Genomic DNA, 23,058 nt, shown 5'->3' on the forward strand with positions numbered 1-23,058 from the left:
TTCACGAAAATCGTAATTAATTAAATAATATAATAATCGCATGAGTAATGTAAAAAAACACTGATTTGATTTTAATGTGTCATTATATATTTTGAATGGCTTAGAAACTTTATTAATTAATATGTAATTAATATGTAATTAACAGCAGAATACAACAACGTTTAAACTTATTAAAATAACACAATATTTATTTTTAATGTAAATCATAAATAATAATACAGCAAATAGATGTATATATTATGAATTCAAAGCATATATAATAAAAATGTAGGTACATGATGATTATATTTTATTTATCACGTGATAATATGGTATGAAATAAGATATTTTTATGTATATAATGCTATAGCCATAATATGACATATTATGTTATTACCTATGTTTAGAATTAAATAAATTTAGGTATATATAAATACCTACGTATAAAAATTTGTTTATAGTTTTGCTGAAGCGTGTAAAACTACTGTAGTATATAATTTGTACATAAAAATTGGTCTTAAATGGTGACTAGAAAATACATATTCTAATGTGATTATGTGTACGTGAAAACTATATATAATTAAAATTAAAGGAAACGGTGAGTATGATATGTATGATATGAACAATTATTGTTTGAATATCATACATTTTAGACTCGTTAATTATAATGATATTTTTTATATAATATAATATGTAAACTGTATACAATGTATTTATTTATATAATATATTATACTTAAAAATTAAAAATTATAGGTACAAGGAAAAACATTTTTTATTTAGCAATAATAATAGTATATAGTCTCATTATTTGTTGAAAGTCAACAAATCAATATACCCGAGATCAACATTGTACATATTATGTTTATATTTGTGAACCGCAATAGCGAAAAGAATATGGTCTTTGAGAAATTGTTGCTTTCTGATTCATTTAATATTTAAGGGTTAGTGTTCAATATAAAAGTGAAAAATGATAACTAAACAATATTAAAGTATGCAAATAGTATAATAATGCACTAATGCTTATAGTACTTGATGGGTCAATTTTGGTTGCTTATTGGTTATTTTAGAATCGTTGCGACAATGGGTGAACGTGATGACTGATGATAAATGAAAACGACTAGACATCGTCTAAAATATTTAACATAAAATGTGTGTAATATAATGTTAATATACAGTATACCTGTATAGCACGATATTATTATGATTACGCAACGATTAAAATATATTATACCTACAGAAAATAGTATTAATGGTATTACAAATTGTATCGATAGTTCAAGTATAATAATAATTTTTACAATACTATAATCCTACATTTTATCAGAAATATTTATATAATATTATAACGTTGTAGTGCCTAGTATATATTTGTATGATCATAGATTATATATATATATTCAGGCGTGTGATAATACTATAAGCATCTCGATCGTACATATTTTTTGTGGCTAATAATCTGGTATCTCGAGAATCACGATTATAATAATTGTATCTGATAAAATATTTCTCCAATAACGATAGACGTTATACACTGAAAGTCTGAAATGTATAATCAAACGCGTTAAAATAGGAGAAAACAAATTTATGAGTTTCTTTTAATTATCTTAATGTCAGATCGAGTTTTCTATTAGTTACGGTCCAGAGTTGTTTTATTTAACTGTGTTTTTAGGAACGCTCATGGCGTATGTAGACAACGATAAATGATAATAAATCGTTAGCTATATTTATACAGACAATAATATTCTTGACGAAATAAAATCGTTATTTGATAGTGTCTATATTATTTTATATCACATTTATGTATTATTCTAATAATCATCGTCTCACTACACTTTCGGATAGTCTTAGATATCAGTATACATATTGTATCAATATGCGTACTGATTGGATATCTCTTCCCGCAGTCCCGTTGTACGAGAAACTTTATCATAATTTGATTTTTTACTGCCTGACATTTTTTTTTTTTTTTTTGTTAATTTTAAATCATTATGAAGAATTTAAATGTATTAATTAGTTATGCCAATTGCTTATTACAAATGATTTTAAAGTAAAGTGGAGCTTCATACTTAAACTAGCCCTTAAAAATTTGCGAAAACGTCGATGTATGATTTATGAATTATTAATTATTAATGATTATTTATTTCTCTTCGGAATGCTGACTTACAAAACAGAAACACCTAATAGAAATATCGGTGATAAGCATATAGTAGGCTTAACCAAGTCATCAGTTTTAAAACGGAATTTATGGCGTGAAATATATGGTAGGAATAGATTTAAATTTTAAAACGTGAAAAACCTGGGATAAAAAAATAGTTGGTACGTGTTAAATATATATTATGTGATCTATGGTGTGCAGTTTACGGTTTCTCGGAAGGTGGCCAACAAAATTATATTAAAGGTTATAATACATGCGGTGGGGGGGAGGGGTTAAAAACATGCCTATAAGACACGAATGAAAAAGATAATTCTTTGACAAGTGTCATTCCAAGAACATACAATACAAGCGACCCATACATTTTTCACGTCAGAACAATATACCGTACAGTTGTAAAGAGTATTATGGTCTCACAGGGGTGGTCATTATAATAATGTTCAGAAAACGTGTGTTAGAAACGTTAAAGAAAATACAAAACCTTTAATGCCGAAAAATAAATAAAATCGATTTATAAAAATAGTATGATAAGAACAAAAATATATATATAAAAGTATAAACAATTCAAATAAAGTGTCTAAATGGGTCGTACCAGTACATGATATATGAACCATGTGCAGACATTTTAAATCGGTTGGGTCAGGCGGATAACCCCCCGGCGAGCGACCGTTAAGTGTAGAAAAATACATTGAAACCTTCTTGAAAAAAATAACGATAAATTGAAGAGACAAAAAAATATTCGAAAACCATATAATATAATACACAGAAGATATTATAAATTTTATGTTAGTGTATTGCCGGACGGGTGCATTGTGTTTTCGGGTAGGCGGCAGTTGATGAGTGTCCGAAGCAGAGGGTGAGAAGGGCTGTGTAAAAGGACGGACCCAACCGACAGGTGGTCGAATACACATGTGAATCGGCTTAAAAGAAAAATACTGCATTCCACAGAAAAAAATAAGTAACTCCAGATTTTTATTTTATACAACCATAAATATATCAACGACTAGGATAGAGTATATACGTGTATACATTATAATTGGCATCTAAGGTCGGATTATCTGATACAATAAATATGTAATATTATTATGTTGTGGAATAATGGATGCAAGCTGTATATCGTAAATTCTCTTTAGGATGAGCGGTGGTTCAGGAGGGTGAAGACCTGTCTTTAGAGTTGAGACCCTTATATACCTGTTCACAGCAGGTTTCGCTGTACGACAAGCCCTATTCACCCCGCACGACCATCATCGGTGATCCTCTGACGGACGACACGAATTAAGATATAGAAGACTCAAAACGAAAATAGATAAGTTTCCCTGAAAGTGTGTATTGTGATTATTTTACTGGTGGAATTCACTTTTTGGCTATACAGCTACAACTATTTAAATAAATAATATAATATAATAGCTCATACGACAGACTGATATCGAAAGCGCTGCAGTGTAGTGCTGCAGTGAAAAACAAACAAAAAACACTGAACTCTTCCACTATACCATAGATAATATTTATATGGATAAAACATTCTTAAAATAAATAAACATATAGTAGCGTTAGTGTTATATACTATTGTGCACTGTTGCTCGTGAAAAATTCCTCCAAAAATATGTTTACGGTTACGAATAATGAACAACGAATTGTAATTGTTTATTACTTATTAATAATTATGCATATATAGTTGTATTTTAAAATTTATTTGTTAAAAAAAGATAAAGTTTTTGCAGCATTTGCCGTTGGAAAATGTACCTTATAATGATTTGATAATTTTGAGGAGCACAAAATCATTGTGCATCGGTCTTCTACGAAATAGTATATACATGTACCCACACATTGACGGATAATATTTCGGAATACAATATATTATCATGTAAGCTGTACCGACAACATGCCATACACTGTATATTATTTCAATTTTATTATTTTAAAGATTAAAAAAAAAATAATTACAGTATATTATTTTTGGTAAGTGTATAAAAAATTTATTAGCACCCTCAATTTAATACAAATATTTATGCACCACTCTAAGAGCCACCACTGATCTACAGTTACCATATATTATAATTATATTTTATTGATGTGTTTTGTGATAAAATACAAATTTAATCAATCCACACTATACCAGATTTTGAATTTAGTTTTTAAATATTATTAATTTTTCATTACCTATCATTGTAATTACCATAAATAATATGATTTGTCATAACATTGTGTTTTAAAGTTAACATCCTATAATTTTATAAGTAGTGATGTTATTAATACCACAACCTAAATTGCATTTAACCGCTTTGTGGTAATTACTAATTAGTATATAATTATATAATATGCTTTTCGATCCCTCTCACAAGAACAATATATGTACTATCCATTTATGTTATTATCTATGCTCTTTAAACATTTTGAGATTTAAAACATCCCGCACGCCTGCCAATTATGTCGTGATGACGAGTCCTCTGTATGAATGTATGATATATTGATATCTTAGGTAGTTTTTTGGCGTGTCGAATCATCACCGTCGACCCGACGAATTCCTCCTTGCCGCCGCCATAGTGACGGACGCCGAACTGCCGAACTGTGACAACTGCAATCCGTTGGCCATCTGCGTCGACGTCGTGGTGTTGCTGTGCGTCCGAGTGCTGGCGTTAACAGTGGTGCCGAAGTTGTTAGGGTGGCACGATGACGAGAAGCTCGGGTACCGGTGCGGCTCGCGGACACCGAAAGCCTGGACGAAGCGCTCGCGGGCTGGTTCGGGCACTCGTGCCAGAAGCAGGTTGAGCACCGAACGCTTCCAGCAGAATATGAAAAACACGAATACGCCGCGGAGTGAGTTGATCGCATCCGTCGCGTACCAGTAGTAAGCAGGTGCCTCGACTGCCCACGAGATTACTTCGAAAACGAAAGTAACGCCCATCAGGCAGAACAACTTTAAGTACAGCGACAACCTGTGAACACGACAAATATGAACATAGTACGACTGTACAGGATACTCGCTTAAGGCGGATGGGGCTTAGGGAGATAGCATTTCTTGGGGTGAAAAAGTTCACTTTGGGACCAACTGACAGTGACCAATATACGAGTGGAAGACGTTATAGATAAATTATTTTCCATCATATAGGTGTGATAAAATGTATAAATATATTATGCACAGTTAAAGAAGCTTGTAAAATAATACTGTATATATAGTCTTTTTAATAAAACTACTAACTATAAATATTGAGAATAATATCATTATTGTTCGTTAATTATAGGTACGCACTGAGCTATTCCAGAGTAAAATTAAATCACAAATATATTTTAGAGATTGGGCCATCACTAATCAACTTTGCAATGCGTAGTATGGCAAGTTAGGTCAGCGTCCAGCAACTTATACTTTTCACCCAACCGATCACCACACCACACACGCATAAACGTCATAATGACATATTATACAATTTCTATTTGGAGTGCGAAAACGAGAAATCATTTTTTCTGTTCCTATTTTACTATTCTAGTAATTTTGTCTGACCACTGATTTATTATATTCACCTCTCCGCAAGACACACTAAAATACATAAAGTTATTATTGTTCTATTTTTATATTAATTTTTACCAGAAAGGATGTATAGTATTATTTATCTAACATTTAATATTAAATAATAATATAGTTACTTATTATTAATAAGTATAATAATAATAAGTTATTATTTTACAATAATAAAAACCGTTATGTAACCAAAGCTATGTTAATTTTAATATTTCTATAGCTATTATATTATTATACTAGACCTAATAGCTGAATATGTAAATAATTATAATTATAATTTTTTCTATAAAGTCATAAGAGCTTCAGTTCTATACTATATATTTGTTAGACCAAGTTTAATCGTATTTAATAATATTATACATTAACATATGTACCATTTAGCTTTTGTATTTTTTTTTATATTTTTGTGTTGCTATGGATTATATTATTTATTGATATTTAGAGCCTGGTTGTTGATGAGTTGATGATCTTAGCGTCATTTTTATAACATCATCAATAATGATTTTCTAGCTTAAAATGCTATTTAATAATAAATCATTAATTAGAATAGTAAACGATGGGAACTATAATTTTACATTTCTCACCTTTTTTTTTGTGAGACGATTGAGAGAAAAATTACCTACGTTTATTATCATGTTTTTATATTTGCTTAACTCTTAAAAAAGCGCAGTTATAAATATTACGATTAAAATTAATCAATTAAAACCAGTTTTAAGGTTCAAATTTAAATCAGAATCACGTATCAACATACATTTCAAAATCATAAAGTACAGTGTAGGTATTAACTTTATAAAATATTATAAAAACATTTATTTTTCAACAACCCAAGGACATCGTATGTATATTTTATTATAAAATTGTGTCACTGATTAATCATTAACATTTAAAAAATATTAGTAAATAAAATAATAACAATGAAATACATTGTATTTATAAAACAATCATAAAATATCGTGCTGATGTTAATTTGTAATAATTTTTAAAATCAAAATTCAATATAGCATGAATGTTTTGTACTTCTATTTCACTGCGAGTAAAACTATTATAAAAAGTAAAGCTCAATTAGTTAGTATTATGTTTTCGACTCGTATTGAAAAATTTAAATACTTAAAACACTAATAATTATACGGGTTTACACTGCAAAATAAGTTCTGGTATGAAAATAAATAATATTAGCTAGAAATCTTTAAGTTCGTGATTTATAAAACGTCAATTATTTTATGTAAGTTAAAGGAACACTATTTTCGAATATTTTAAAGCACAGTGTACTATTAGTAAGTTCATGGAGTAAGGAAACATTTTGAAAAAACATGTTAGACAGCAAATTAGTTCTAGCACATGGATCTAGCTCAATATTATTTGATGCTCTTAGCTCACAAGGAAAACGTCATATCCGCATGAGTGCTCTCTGTATTAGTCACAATGCGCATAACATGGCAAATTTCACATTCATTCATTACTTTATTATTTTGAACATCGTATTAATTTGATTCATTATGAATTAATAAAATTTAAATATAAGAATATTATTTAGAGGTCACGTAAACTTTTTTTTAAATTTAAGTTTAATAATAACATGTTTTTATTTTAATAATATAAATATAAATATATGCTTTTTATTTTCAATTTTTTTTCACCATGGCGTTTTTTCTTGGTTTTTTGTCTATCCTACAAATGAGTGTATGAATTAAAAAAAAACGAAACCACAGTAGACTATATAAAATCGGTTTGAAATCGTTTTTACATAAATTACGATAACCTATCAAATCTGTAACCCCTATAATAACGAACTCTTGTAATTGTAAATGGTTTTTTAGTGTATTGTGTTATTGTGTTAATGTGTCTTTTGATTGCCCATGCCAGAATAAATAAAAATGTATAGGTAGGTGGGACATACTTGTATGGCGGCAGACTGTCGGCGACCCACAATGCCAAGGGTAGGTTTTTTGTTTTGTTATACAGGTATACGCGTTTTAATCATAAATCTTTTCGCACTGGTACTTAAAGACAGAATTTTGAAACGGACCCTCTTTTGTGTATGTATGTCTGTGTATGTCTATAGATCTCAATGTTAGATATTATCCCATTTAGAGAATGATTATTATATATTTGTTTTAAGTTATTTTTTTGTTTAATTTATTTGACATACTGTTAAGTGTTTCTTATTTATTTTAATTTCTAAACATAAATTTAGAACACCTTATGTTTTCGTTATGTCAGCTCGTTAGTCAGTTTTACTAGTGCTTAGTTAAAAATGTTGATATTATATTTATTTATTATTGTCCATAGTAACTGTAGGTACATTGTTAGGATTGTTTATATTTTTTAATATAGATTCATACTATCCAATATATGCTACCTAATTATATAAGTTACCAGTTTCTTTTTAAATCATTATCCTTGGAATTATAGTTTATTGTTTTGTAATAAAATACGCTTGAAATTTTGGGGCACACACTAGTTGACTGACTCTCGAAGTCAAAAACTCGTAATACAATAATGAACTATCTGATCATTAGAGGCAACTAGTATATATTATTATTGACCATTTTTTTTACGATAATACTGGGAGGCAATTCGTATATTTTGGTATGCAATTTGTATGCACCGATATTATGATTGGACGTCCTCTTAAACAACAACATTTAATACAATTAACAGTTAAAATTGTAAATAATAGATCACTCGAAGGGGTATTTGGAACAACTTTGTGAAAAAAACGTTAATTTATATAAATGGCACGCTAAAAATCTAAAACATTTAAATACTATACACCTTCCTTTCCTTTCCACTCAAAGATAAAAAAAAAAACAATGAACTAACATAGTGACACCCATGAAAATTATATACTATATACCGCATGTTTAATGGTCAAAATGACTATTTTCCTCTGAACTTGATATGTGTAACTACTTTTATCCTCCACTCTCCACTACACCACATCAAGCAGCATTATATTAGTACATACTGTTAAATATATCCAGGGGAAAGGGAGGTAAAGGAGCCATTAAGTATAAAGGACAGTTATCCGATGGCGGGACGACAACAAACAAGTAAAAGAGGTATTGTTATTTTCAGGCGTGTATATTATTTTCTATTTAAGAAAATTATAAATTAAATAGGTACTAAGCCATAATGGAAGAATTGAAATGTTTTTTTTTTGAAATTATTTTGTTCATTTGATATAGATAACCTTATTTTATTTTTTTTGTACGTCAAAATACACATGAGACCTTTTTTGAACACGTTTATAATATGTTTTTTTTCGTGTATTATGTTAGTTCTTAGAACTGTCTGTGACTAAATATATTTTAACGTATAGATGGGTCAAAGATACAAGTGGCGACACTCGGACGGACGCCACGTCTCGGTATGACAAGGGTCAATAATATATTGTTATAGAGGTTGAAAGCGTTATAAAACTGGTCCCAATGTATCCCGTCCTTGGAATAATATTATATTGCTAAGAGGGGAATTTCCTTAATGTATTATTATATAGGCATTATAATATATAGTTGTAGAGCCTATTCATTCTCCAATTCGTATATTTTCTCGGGTTTATATTTAATAATCGCATTCCAGGAACCTGACCTTCGGCATTAATACACATAATAGTTATGTATATAATATGTATACGGTGTGCGAACCCTCCTATATTTTACCAAACACATTGTTACGAACATCAGACACCCTGTGGACGACCGCACACGTTAGTGTACAGCATTTAAGCTGATTTAAACTTTTTATAGAAATATCACTGGATCTGACAAATTAAAACTGATACAACTAAAACTCTAAATGTATAATAAGGTACTATATATTAATATATCATAAATCTAATACAGTGGTTTTCAAACTGGGTGCCGAGGCACACCAGTGTGCCGCGGATTTTCCATAAATTACCTATTGCATTGAATAGCGATATAAGAAAATATGTAAATGCTTTCAATAATAATATCTATAAAAGCATTGACTATTATTTTGACGTCCTCAACCTCATATCTTTGTGAACAAGGGTTTTCAGCACTTGAGAATATAAAAATTAAAAACGAGAAAAATTAAATTCAGTGAAGGAAGAAATGCGGGTATATGTCTGTCAACTATTCGTCCAAGAATTGAAAATATTTTGTGCCAACAGGCACACACTTCTCATTAAATGTACCTATGTATAAACTACACTTTTTTTCGTAAATAAATTTCATAACTAATTACTAATACAATGTAATTATAATTAATAAATATTTGTTAGTCCATCAATCACATATTTCTAATTAAATGTATATAAAATTGTAATTAATATAAAACAATTTTGTTCTTCTAAATAAAGGTTAGTGTGCAGAAATTTTTTTTTGAAATGTATGGTGTGCCGTGTATAATAAAAGTTTAAAAACCACTGGTCTAATACGTGACCAAAATAATACGAAATGTACATGTATTTTTATTTAGATATCCTTAGTTCCACTGCACCAAGCATTGATAATTTTCAATATAAAACATAATACATTTTTAAACTTATTTACCTCATATCATTGTGGTTATTTTGACGATTCAATACTTTTGACGTACCCCTTCGGATGAACAGAATTCTAAAAGCAGTGAACAAGAACAGTATAAAATTGGTCGACAGAAGTAACCCAATTGGTAAATAAAAGAAAACACCGACTGATAATTTATCTGTAAGCAAAAATCAATAATTAAAAATAAAATCTATCAATAAACACGTGATTAACAATGCTGAACAAAAGCAGTGTATGTCTATTTATATTGAGTTATAGTTTCTATCTCGTACCTGCCAAATCGTATTTTACTAAATACTTCTTATTTTTAAAGGTACTAAATAGTGTTATACTTTTACGTACTAGAAAACCAGCAGTCGTTATTGCCAAAATTTGGCTTATAACTACTATCGCCAAATAATTTGGTGAATTCAGCTATAGCTGTTAAAACTGTAATTCCAATGCTACAACCCCACGCATAAGTTGAATAAATTATATATTTTTTCTTCTCATTTTCAATTTTGTTTGAGGACAAAAGTAATCTGAATCCACTGTAATAAAACGCACATTTATGTATAATTTATTGATAATGCTATTTACATTTTCCTATAAACAATAAAAATGTTACTAACCTAAATGTCCATGCAATATCCGCACACATAACATTTAGCCAGAAAAATGCTGCAAGGAATGAAAATTGTATGACAAAACCTAAAAAAAAAAAATAAAGCAACTTTACGAAAGATTAATATAGTATATTCAACAAAATTACTATTCATAATATTGTATCAGCTCAATTATTTCATAAGAAAAACGATAAATTAGTGCCTAGTATATACTTATTGTTTAGTTTTAACTATAGCCATTAGAGAACTATTTTTTCATTTGCGGATAGATGTTGCTTTTAAAATGTGTTGATACTATTATAATAAATAATCTTACCTAACTTCTAAATATTCTAGTGATATGCGTATTTGCATACTGCTTATATTTAAGTATAATATTTAAATTTAAGAAAATCAAATATAAACGTTAGATGATTAGAAATTTGATAAACCTATTTAAATATACAATTATTGTAATTATTATTATAACTATCACATCATTATTTTTAGATAAAATAGAAGACACGTGTATCAATTATTTGATCCGTCATAGGTACATGATTTAAATGTAAATCAATAAATTATAATAAACGTTTAAATAATGCCTATATTAAATACTAATTATTACTATAACCAACGGACATAAAATAAAAAATGAACAAATAAATATAGTTATATTTTTTTATTTATTTACAATAGTTCTAAAAAAGTGGATATTTGGAGGTTAGGTTAAATTAGGTTAGGCTAACCTAATCCTATGTATACCTATGTTATTATTAAATAACAGTAAATTCAAATTTAATTAAATCACTTATAATGAATTGCATAAAAATGTGTTAATTATATAGTTTGCTAAAATGAGTAAAATGTTATATAGACCAATTATGGATCATTAGATCATATGTTTAAACCATTTAAGGGATGCATAGTTCACTATTGATAATATTATTCAGATAAATAAGACAAATAAACGACCTAGCTCAAATATATAAAAAAGTGGCAAGTAAGTGGATGTCGTTCTTCTGTACAGTAGGTTACAAGTGGGTTACTGTAATCATTACAGTGTAATGGATGGAATTAAATTTGAATCCGATGATATTATATCATTGTATACGAAAAACGATTCTGAGCGAATATATAGAATATATTATAGATTATTAATAATTTTCAAATCTTAGATTTAAAAAGAAAAATTTTTATGAATTTCTAGTTTAAAATAATTTGCGAATTTTCTTGATTTTCGTGATTTTTACACATGTCGTCAAAATTCAAACTTTGAATGCTTGTAAAAAAAAAATTGTGCTAATATATTTCTTTTATTTTTCTCTTGCTATTTTAAAAATATGTTAGAAGCCTTATATACAATTTTAAATTCTAAGATATAAAAATAAAATTTTTAATGAAATTCTAGCATAAAATAATTTATGAATTTTCGTGATTTTTACGTATGTTGTCTAAAATTCAAACTTTGAAAGCTTGTAAAAAAAAATTGTGACTAAGCATTTCTTTTATTTTACAACTGCTATTGTAAAAATATGTTAGGAGTATTGTATTAAATTTTCAAATCTTATAATTAAAAAAAAAACTTTTATGATTTTCTATCTAAGATAATTTGAACATTGCCGTAATTTTTACGTATTTAGTCAACATTTGAACTTTAAATGCTTATAAAAAAAAAAAATCGTGCCTATGTATTTTTAATATTTTTCAACTGCTATTGTTACAATGTGTTAGAAGCCTTGTATTAAATTTTCAAGCTTTTCTACCGAGCACATAAATTTTTATCGATATTTATAGAAAAAAAAAACTAAAAAAGTTGAAAAATTAAAATGTCAGTAAACAGCTCAAAACAAATCTAAATATTTTGAAAATGTTATCAAATATAGAAAATGCCTGTATAAACATTCAGTGAAAATTTCAAGTATCTGCGGTCATTTGTTTTAGAGTTACACCAAAATAAGGAAATCACTAAAAGTGAAAATCCAATGTTGTAAAAATTTAAATTTCCAATGCTCATAAAAATTTAATTTGAATCCGGTGGACTTTTTATTTGTGATAAAGATTGAAAAACTTTTAAGGAATCTTGTATTCAATTTTCAAATCTTAGATTTAAAAAGAAAATTTTTTATGAATTTCTAGCTTAAAATATTTTGTGAATTTTTGTGATTTTTACGTATTTTGTCAAAATTCAAACTTTGAATGCTTATAAAAAAAATTGTGACTATGAATTTATTTTATTTTTCAACTGCTATTTTAACAATATGTTAAGAGCCTTGTATTAAATTTTTCAAGATTTTCTGCCTAACAAATAAATTTTTCTCGATATTAATTTTAAAAAAACTAATAATTATCGAAAATTTCAAATGCCTATGAATAGTTCAACTTAAGTCGAACATTTTTGAAAATTGCATGATGGATAGAATATACTAATATAAACATTCGGTGAAAATTGCATGTATCTGCTATTTCTGTTATATATAAATATAAACACTTTCTAAATAAAATATACATTAGATCTTCACTCACACCACACACACACACACACACACACACACACACATACAAACAGTATCAAGTGAGATCCATATGGAAAACCTGACCATACGAGATCCACCTTTTAAAAACATTATTATTTCAATTTTGGAGTTGGTGGAAAAATTTCATAAAAATATATTTATTAGTAAAGTGGAATAAAAATGTATAAACACTTAAATTTATTTTTAACTGTAACCTATCTTTGTGAGGTCCTTAGTGTAAAATAGTTAGCTTAGTACCTTACGAGATCTAAAATGTAAAATCCTAACTTTAAGAGATCCGGGTGTGTTTAAAATTTTTAAATAACGGTTCTTATTAGATCCATGCGATGTTGCCAAAATATCGCCGTCATCAATATTAATAAATTTATAAATCAATTAGCTACATACGTACACTACGCGTGTCACGTGTATCAATGTAATTATATTTACCACTGCATTTAGATAGGACATATGTACAGTGTATTCACTGTCCATTTGTGTCCTGAAAAATCTATGGGTACACGTCTAAATCATTGATAGTATAAAACGTGGGAAGCTTCCCCCCACCCCGCAAACCCTTTTATTTTTATATATACAATATTAGGTACCTACCTAATAAATAAAAAGGATAAAAAAAAATAGATTCAAACTTTCGAATGGCATAATTCTAATTTAGCACAAACTAGAGATTTTTGGATTTTATTCAGCATTACATCAATTCATTTATTTTTAAGTACACTGAATTTAAATAAGAACGTTACGAGATCCGTTTAAATATTTAATTTTAACAATCTCACACACACTAGGTAACTAAAGTACTCTGTGAGATCCACATTATATAAATTAATTTAGTTTAAAAATCAATGTGTACCAAAATACCAAATATACCTAAAGAAACACGTTACGAGTCTATTTAAATATAATTATCTATCATACTAAAAGCTGCAGACACACATAGTAGCTAAAGTACTCTGCGAGATCCAAATTTTATCGATTGATTTATTTTTCAACATTCGTTACGATATCCATTTAAATATATCTTAACAACAATCTCACACAAACAAAGTAACTACAGTAGGTAGTAGGTATACCATGTGAGATCCACATTATATATAAATTGATTTATTATACGTAAAAGGAATTAACAAATAGAAAATATGAATAAAAGTAGAGGTATATTCAAATTTATTTTGTATATTTTAGTAAAAATCAATAAAAATAAAGTACCTGTTTATTTTTTTTTAGAATTAATTGCGTTGTGAATAAAATACTTAATTTTTTTCCACGGTTTGTTAAGCTGTGAGTTCAGTTTTAAAAATTCCTCACACTCATGTTTTTTTGGTACTTTACCCAAAAGTATGTGTTTTTTAAAGTACTTGGTTGCAGCTGACTTTTCTGCCTCAGACCATGGAACAACAGCTATTTTTTTGGTGGTTTGCCTTACAGTTTTTGTTTCATTTACAGAGCGTTTTGTAACTGGGGTAACAATTAACGGGTTTTGTTTAAGTTGATTTTCGGCCTTTTTTTCTTCATTATCTGTTGACTCTTCATCAGATACTAGTTCATTTACATTAATATTTATTTTTTTCATTTTTTTTGTAATTTAACACATTTTCTAGTTGCAATACTATTAAGATCTCTTAACGTACTAATAATAAAAACAATAAATCGTTAACAGTTTTGGATACATACAGTCATACAGTAATCGATTTTAACTAATGATAATTATAATCATCCATGCTCAGATTTCAACATCTTTTCTACTTAAACAAAAAAAATACATCAGACCGTTAAATCTTTGCTAGCTACCAATTATAAAAAACCTACTTTTTCTAAGAAGACCTTCAACTAGAAATATTTAATTTGATAGATATTTTCCCAACCAAGTGTACTCCTGACGAAGCGGGGTTTGCTTACACCGAGCAGTTAGTAAAGTTTATGACCTCACTACACATGTATTATATTATTATTTATTTGTTCATTCTAAACTTCGGGACTTTGTCCCTTGCTCGATACACTCACAAACCCTTTGCATTTTTCGAGAATTGTTGGATGTTTAAACTAAAATGCCTTTTACATTTCAAAAACAAATATTCTTAATAACAGTGAACTACCTCTTTTGGTTTTAATTTTTTTTTAGTTGTCATGGCAATTGTAAATTATAGCAGAAAATGTTTATATTATACTTATAATAAAAGTATCCTATAATTATTTTTATGCGACGTTCTCCTAAAGAAGTTTAAAACACTACAATGAGAGTAGAAGACGTATGCATAGATTTAAATAGTACCCAGGTACGTTATATTTTAAAAAATATGGTGGTGGGTCGTCTTAAACCCCATCATCACATCCAAAACCAAAGTATACAGTCTAAATTAAATCTGGGTATAAAACGATATCATAGTGTTTAATGTGTAAGTATTAAAGTATGTGCTGTTTACAGTTGGTAATTAATACGTATGATAAAATTAAAGAACGCCATTATGAAATCCTAAACGTTTTATACAAAATCTTGTGTTGCTATTCACCATGGTAATTACTAATTACTAATATATTTAATATATATATATACAAACATAATAATATATTAGGTATTGCAGGTAGCCAGGTAGGTAGGTACCTACAACTGTAGTCTGTATTAATTATAATAATTATATATTATATATATTATGTAATAAGCTCAAACCGTGGTGTATATTATGTGAAGGAAATGGCACGTTATTACATTATAGTATTGACTCTTCTAAAGTATATTATAAGTGATCAGTGCATGTAGGATATTGCGACGTTGCCGTACTACAGGATCTCACAAAAGGCGTTATTACCTACAATAATGTGTGAACATTTAAACATTTTATTCTCACACAATCGATAGTGGTGCATTCTGCGTTGAACACATCCGTACTACATACACACTAATTTTTATTTTCCTTACTTTCCGAGATCCAGGCAGTTTTTGATAGACTTTGCATTATATGAGTTTTAGAGTCTATATTTAATGAAAACGTTACGGGATCCGGCATATTGGATCTCATAACGAAAAATGATCTCGTAACGCTGCTCCATTTCCATACGATGGATCTCGTTACGTACTAAAAAATGTAAACGCGCACGCACGCACGCACGCACACGCACGGGACCAAAGATTCATTGTATGCAATTTTACTTAGCATTTAATCTTAGACTTACATATCTTATGTTTTAGTATATTTAACTCAATTGTATATTTTTAACAGTTAAATACTATTTACAATTCTTAAATTTAAAATTTTTTAAAGTTGCTGTTAAGATGCTGTTAATAGTATTGATGTAAATTGTTAGTAGTTTGTCTCAACAAAATCTACTTACATATTCACATTTTAAATAACAATTATAAGGATTCGATTAAGTTGTATTCATACATCAAATAGATAAATTAGCATAATTTTTTTTCTTCAAAATATTGTGAGTTGTTATTGTAATGTTTTTTACTTCATGTTTAAGATTATCTATAATATTTTAGCATTTTTGGAGCATTTAGTCGCAGACATGTTCAAGCGTTTAGTACCTACACGAAATAACAAGCCTTACAAAATTATACTAGTAACGAAAACCATAATTTACCGGCAATGACACATGCGCAATTGTTGAACACTTGGCGAACGAGCGTGGTGGCTGCCAACGTAGCGTATGACACGAACAAACAGACGGTGTGTGCCATCAGGTTGCCCGAGTGGACGGTGACGCGGAGCTCGGGTAGAACGGCGTATATGAGCAACGTGGCGGCCAGAAAAATTGTGCCGACCACGAAGTAGACGCCGTACAGTATCTCGCGAAACTTGAGCGGGCCGGCGGCGTCCGCCACACCGGCGGCCAGTCGACAGGCAAGCATCACACCCGTGTACGTTGGCGGTGACGAATTAGTCTCGACCTGCATCGCGTCCACGCAATAATCGTCACGCTCGATGGGCAATAGGCCACCGTCCACCTGCACGCGGCCGTCAGGCAGTAGACCGTAACTCGCTTGCTTTTTTGGGATCCCGCTCTCTTGTTTTTTTGCGACCATGCTCCCCTTATTCGTGTCTGCACCAAGCAGATACCAACCACGAGAACCACAGTTAGGTGGCTTCAGGCCAAAGAAGTAGAGGTCCTTACCTGCGAATAAGATAAATGCATGAAACACGTTGCGTATATGAGACCATTTTCAACCAAATATTGGATAAGTATACCGCTTACTTCCACTGTTCATTCTCTTCCAAAAAAAAAAAAAACAGAATAGTATATAGATACCTGCTTATTTCCCACTTTCCTAGAAACATGTCTATTTTCTTCCAAATATTAAAAATGTATTAAATATTAAAACCATTTATATTAGATTCTGAGTGGAGCGAGGAATGTTTTGATTTTACAATAATGTGTGTGTTTTTTTTTTGTGTGTCTGTAATCGCGTCTTGAGGCAGTGAAAGTGCCTCGATTTTCAACTTCAGTACCTCGTTCGATCAGAAAATGAATCTAGTTAGTACTTTAAGGGTTCAAAAGTAAAAAATTCACAATATTTTTCTTAATAAATAGGATAAACAAACTAAAAATTGAGGAAAAACGAGCATTTTTACACACATTCAATTTTGATTTTTAACTTTAAAAAAAATGACCATAGATACATGAAATTTTCAGCGAATGTTTATATAAATATATTCTATCTATCATGCAATTTTTAAAAAAATTTCGACTTAAGTTAAACTATTTATAGGTAAATGAAATTTTTAATCATTATTAGTTTTTTTAAAATTAATATCGATAATAATTTATTTATGGGGTAGAAAAGTTTGAAAATTTAATACAAGGTTCCTAACATATTGTTACAGTAGCAGTTGAAAAAGAAAAGAAACACGTAGTCATAATTTTTTTTACAGGCATTCAAATTTTAATTTTGACAACAAACGAAAAATCACGAAAATTTGCAAATTATTTTAGGCTAGAAATTCATAAAAAAATTTCTCTTTAAATCTAAGATTTGAAAATTTCTAATAATCTATATATATCCTAGATAGATAAACCGTCTCCGCTCAGAATCGTTTTTTATATACAATGATATAATATCATTAAATTCAAATTTAATTCATCCATTACAGTAACCCACTTGTAATTTACTGTACAGCAGAGCGAAATCCACGACTTACTCTCTTTTTTTTATTTGGATTCATGTCTTCAAAAAAATAATGCACAAAGAAAGTATACGCACTAAGATACAGACTACAAACATACATATTATTTTATAATTTCTTCGATGTATCTACCTAAATTATTAATAATTAATAAATAGTTCATTTTCATTTTTTATATTGATGTTTACTTATACATATAAAAATATGTATATAGATCAATATTCTTTACAGAAAATCAGATATGGTATAGAATATAGATACCATATTAAATCAAAAAAGATAATTTCTGACAATCTTTTATTTGTTCATGGAGAAAAATGAACAGTGTAAGAATATGGTATTTGATTTTTATTAGAAAATGACTATGTTTGTACTTCACAAATTGAACAAACAAAAAACAGCACAATGTACAACACTCAAGTGTAATAATTAGTAATAATAATATTATTTTTTTCATTTTTTCGCTTTCTACATAAGTTAAACCCCCTGGCATTGCAAATTTGCAGTTTATTCACTTTTTATATTGTAATGTACTAGAACAATTTGTTTTATAAGGATTTCAACTTAAACTACTTAAAGGGTTTACTACATTCGAAAGAATTCTGAAAATATTCAAATTTCACTTTGTAGTTATACATTCATTACATTTTTCATGTCAATACTTAACGCATAATAATGTAATAAAAAGTTCTTCGTTCGTTTTTTAACAGGAATTTAAAAAAATGTTTAGCATCAATAAAAACATATACAAATATTTGTGAGTGATTAAGGTTCTAATTTTGATGACATTTGATATTTAAACATACTAAATAGTAAATAACGACCCTTTATTGTTGTATGTATTTTATTGAAATTTAAAAACCATTATTCCAAGAATATGAAACATTTCATTGTTAGGAACTTAAATTATCATTTCTATATTTAATGACATTACAAAGTACTTAGACTAATACATTTTTCATGAATGATTGGAGTTTAAATATTGACGATAATGGATTAAATAATATAATATAATGATTTATCATTTAACAATTTTTATAAGTTTGTTGAATTCCAAAAAAAATTTAAAAAATAGTTGTTAAAATTTGAAACGATTCATTATTAGGTATCTACCCAAATTGTTATTTTCCACACACTGTAAGATTTCTATACATTTCAAATATTCAAAATAGTTTGTCTATTTTAGGTAAATATATTTTATAATATTATTTATTTATTATAAGTATTGCAGGAGGTTAAATTAATTTTTGCCGAAAACATAACAAATTAAAATTTTATTGTGTAAATAAAATATAATTATATAGATACTATGAGAGTTTGAAGTGCACAATATTTTTATTGAAACAAAATAACTATAATTGTTATTCTTCGATTGAATATTTAATTTGGTCCAATTTTTAAATTTTAAATAGGTATCTAAAAAAAATGTATTTAAATATTTCTTGGAAAATTTATTTCAAAGCCCTAAAGGTACGAAAATAATATATGGAATTGGTGTGCTAAATCTTACCTACATATGTTGAATATGTTTACAACGTAAAATAAAATTCCGGTATCGCCTTAGTAAATGAATATAACAAAATGTGATATTTTTAACATTTATCTAAACGTAATGTATGCCATTAAATTTAAATTGTTATTGGTTACATATGAAAAACTGCATTTAAATATATTGATGTGTTTATTGTCACAAAATTACTTTGTATGATGTAGGAATTTTGGGTATTCTACAGTAGTCAATTTGTACAAAAATTGATCTTTAAATATATTATACAACATAATAATATGTAACTTACCAACTTGCAACCAATATTTTTAACCTGCGTTTATAATTCACACCAAAATAAATGTATATAATTTGAACCATTTTAGATATCTAGTAAGAAATAGGAATTGTAATTGGCATTAAAATTCTAATTGATTATTCTTTCGATAATATCTACAAGTTTTGATAGTATAGTATAATATATTGTGATATGAGATACTCAAGACACAAAATATTCCATTTATAGATTATGAGTGGTTATTTAATTTACCTACCGATTTATAATGTTTAACAGTATATCAGTATTAACATAAAAGCTACATTATAACAATAATGACTGCCAAAAATGTATATGATATTATAATAATTGTATAGTAAAAATTTAATTTAAATTTGTTTAAATAGTTATCATAATTTTTTTCTTCTTTACAAGATACCTATATAAATAGAATTAATAAAACTGCGTAAATTTAAGTACTCATAAAATTATTTTTTAAAACATACTATGGGTCAACGATGATAGGTACCAAAGAATAATCAAAAAGGCACTTGACAATCGAATACTCGAATACATATAATATACTTATCTAAGTAAATATTACAAACACTGTTTTTAACTACTTACAGAGGTGCAAATTACATAGCTTTATTCTAGTGCAAATTACAGACTCACGATAGAGAACCTCGATTATCCCAACTAATTCAGATACTGGATACTTTTTAATATAATGTATATTATGTAAATTCAATATACATATATTGATATTATACATATATAACATATATTATAAATTTAAATTTAATATATTCATACACATCACCAAAAACCATGTATGACATTATACGATGTATATAATGTATTATATTAGGTAATTATTATTATCCGTAATATGAAATTGTTTTGTGTACATGATTACAACAGTGTACGACTGTAATACAAGCATCACAACACGTACAATTGGCATTCGAATATGTCAATAATAATTGCACTTCAATTAATAGAGGGTTCGTGAAGATTTGGTTTACGGGATAATCAATAGGTTCTACTGTTTCGTATAACATAATGTAATTGGAAGATATTTATATAAATGACAAAAGCTATTTCCAACCTTTCAGCAAGCATTTCGTTGGTATAGTAATAACAACAATATTATGCATTTTAATGCTCATATGGCCCGTATTTTAATTGCCACCACAAAAATGACCAAACGGTACCACAATAATATTACAGTAAACGACCAAGGACAAGATAGACACTCACGCCGCAGTTCTGTGCCATTGGCGAGTTTCATGTGTATCGCGGCGGTAGCGTTGTCCACGGACTGCACTTTTCGGCACCCGATGACGTCACTCTTGTTGTTCTTCTGATACCCGAGCATAAGACCCTTGCCACAGCACTTTGGCACGCATGTCATCCTCGAACACGGCCGGCACACCAGCGCCACGTACGTGTACGTGGATTGTGTTTCGGCATTGGTGGCCGTGGTGGTCGTTGTGGTCGTCGTGGTCGTCGTGGACGTCGTAGTCGTCTTGTGGCTGTTATTGTTGTTCGGCGTGATGCTGTCCACCAGCGACACGCGGTCGATGCAGTACTCTGCGCTGGAAAACGTCAACCGCTCGTAAGCGGCGGCCGACCGGTTTTCCTGTCCGAACATGATCAGCCGCCCGTCGTCCAGCACCGCCACATCGTCGTCAATGACGGTCATCTCCCGGGTGCCTATTTCACAAGGCATTTTGCCATCTGTGTCGAACGACCTGCCGTCCGGTTCGAACTTTTCCGACAGATTTGATGCCTGCAGGAACTCCATATAGGGGGGTATCCACCTGCGGAGGTATAGAGATGGAACGTTTTAATTTTCAGTTTTAAATACATAGTCAAGTGAATCCAAAATACATATAATATTTGAATTATATTCTTTACCTAGTATATACTCGGGAATACGGAATATATATATTTTTTAACATTAATATTCCCCAAAAATGTTGACTTTGCATCAAAACGCATCTCGTATACAACCCACTAACTAATGATTGCTGCTTACACTAGTTAACGAAACACGACACTAGATAAAAATATTTTCCATACGTATTAAAGCTTAAGACAAAGAGAGCAAAGTCTCCGGGTCCGGTGGTCGTATACTGAATTCGTAGTGGTCGTATTACTGTACCTACTCCAGAATTTGCACACCTTTTTTTACATTATTTTCGATCGAAACAGTTAACTATGTAAGTGGTTGGTTACTTATGAATGTTATGATCATAGTTTTTAGATAAATTTGATTCGCATAATAATCGAGTGAAGCGAATATACTTAAACTCATCGAGTTAAAAATGAAACATCGACCTTAAGTCAATTATTACTGTTTATACAAGGCACGATAACACTATTTCGTATTCGTATTTAAGCATTACCGACCATGGTATAGAGCTGCTGTTAGAGACGGACAACGCCAAGTCTTCAGGTGTGGTGACCGCGGCTGAGTCATCCGACGACGTCCAAGCATACGACTCTCGTTGATTCTGGTCATCTGTCACGAAACCCGTGCACGAGAATGTGTCAATGGCCAATATTATGTCCCTGGGACAGCATTTCATCACCTTGGCACCGACGATTATGGATGCCGACCAGAACGCCCACGCTACAATCCATTCGGCCACATACGCTCGTGCCATCATTGCACTACGGTGACGATAATGATCCGAACCGAAAACAGCGGATCGTGTTACCGTGATTGTTTACGATCACTTTCACATCCTTTTGCTGTCGCTGCACCATAATTGCTATAACAAACAAAAATTCAAATTAATCCTACATAGCCACAGCAAAAAAAAAAAAATGAATCATTTGCATATAAAATCAATTTTTAAAGTTTTTAATATAG

General features: G+C 29.3%; 1 protein-coding gene across 2 annotated transcripts in view; it reads right to left on the minus strand.

Annotated features, from left to right (window-relative positions):
* Positions 1-4,083: 4,083 nt before the first annotated feature.
* The window catches only part of LOC107168538 (putative G protein-coupled receptor Mth-like 3), a 29,400-nt gene continuing 10,425 nt past the window's right edge, over positions 4,084-23,058 (minus strand). For both annotated transcript variants that reach the window (XM_015517983.2, XM_015517982.2), the window contains exons 2-8: positions 22,593-22,957; positions 21,438-22,000; positions 16,871-17,401; positions 10,779-10,857; positions 10,510-10,697; positions 10,171-10,324; positions 4,084-5,069 (exon numbers count right to left, since the gene is read on the minus strand). In XM_015517983.2, the coding sequence (XP_015373469.1) occupies positions 4,637-5,069; positions 10,171-10,324; positions 10,510-10,697; positions 10,779-10,857; positions 16,871-17,401; positions 21,438-22,000; positions 22,593-22,852 (2,208 nt within the window). In that variant the 5' untranslated portion in view covers positions 22,853-22,957 and the 3' untranslated portion in view covers positions 4,084-4,636. The remainder of the gene's footprint in view (positions 5,070-10,170; positions 10,325-10,509; positions 10,698-10,778; positions 10,858-16,870; positions 17,402-21,437; positions 22,001-22,592; positions 22,958-23,058) is intronic.

Source organism: Diuraphis noxia, unplaced genomic scaffold (genome assembly GCF_037042655.1).
Source record: "Diuraphis noxia isolate RWA-SAM2 unplaced genomic scaffold, SU_Dnox_SAM2 contig0004, whole genome shotgun sequence".
In the NCBI taxonomy this organism is placed as follows: Eukaryota; Metazoa; Arthropoda; class Insecta; order Hemiptera; family Aphididae; genus Diuraphis; species Diuraphis noxia.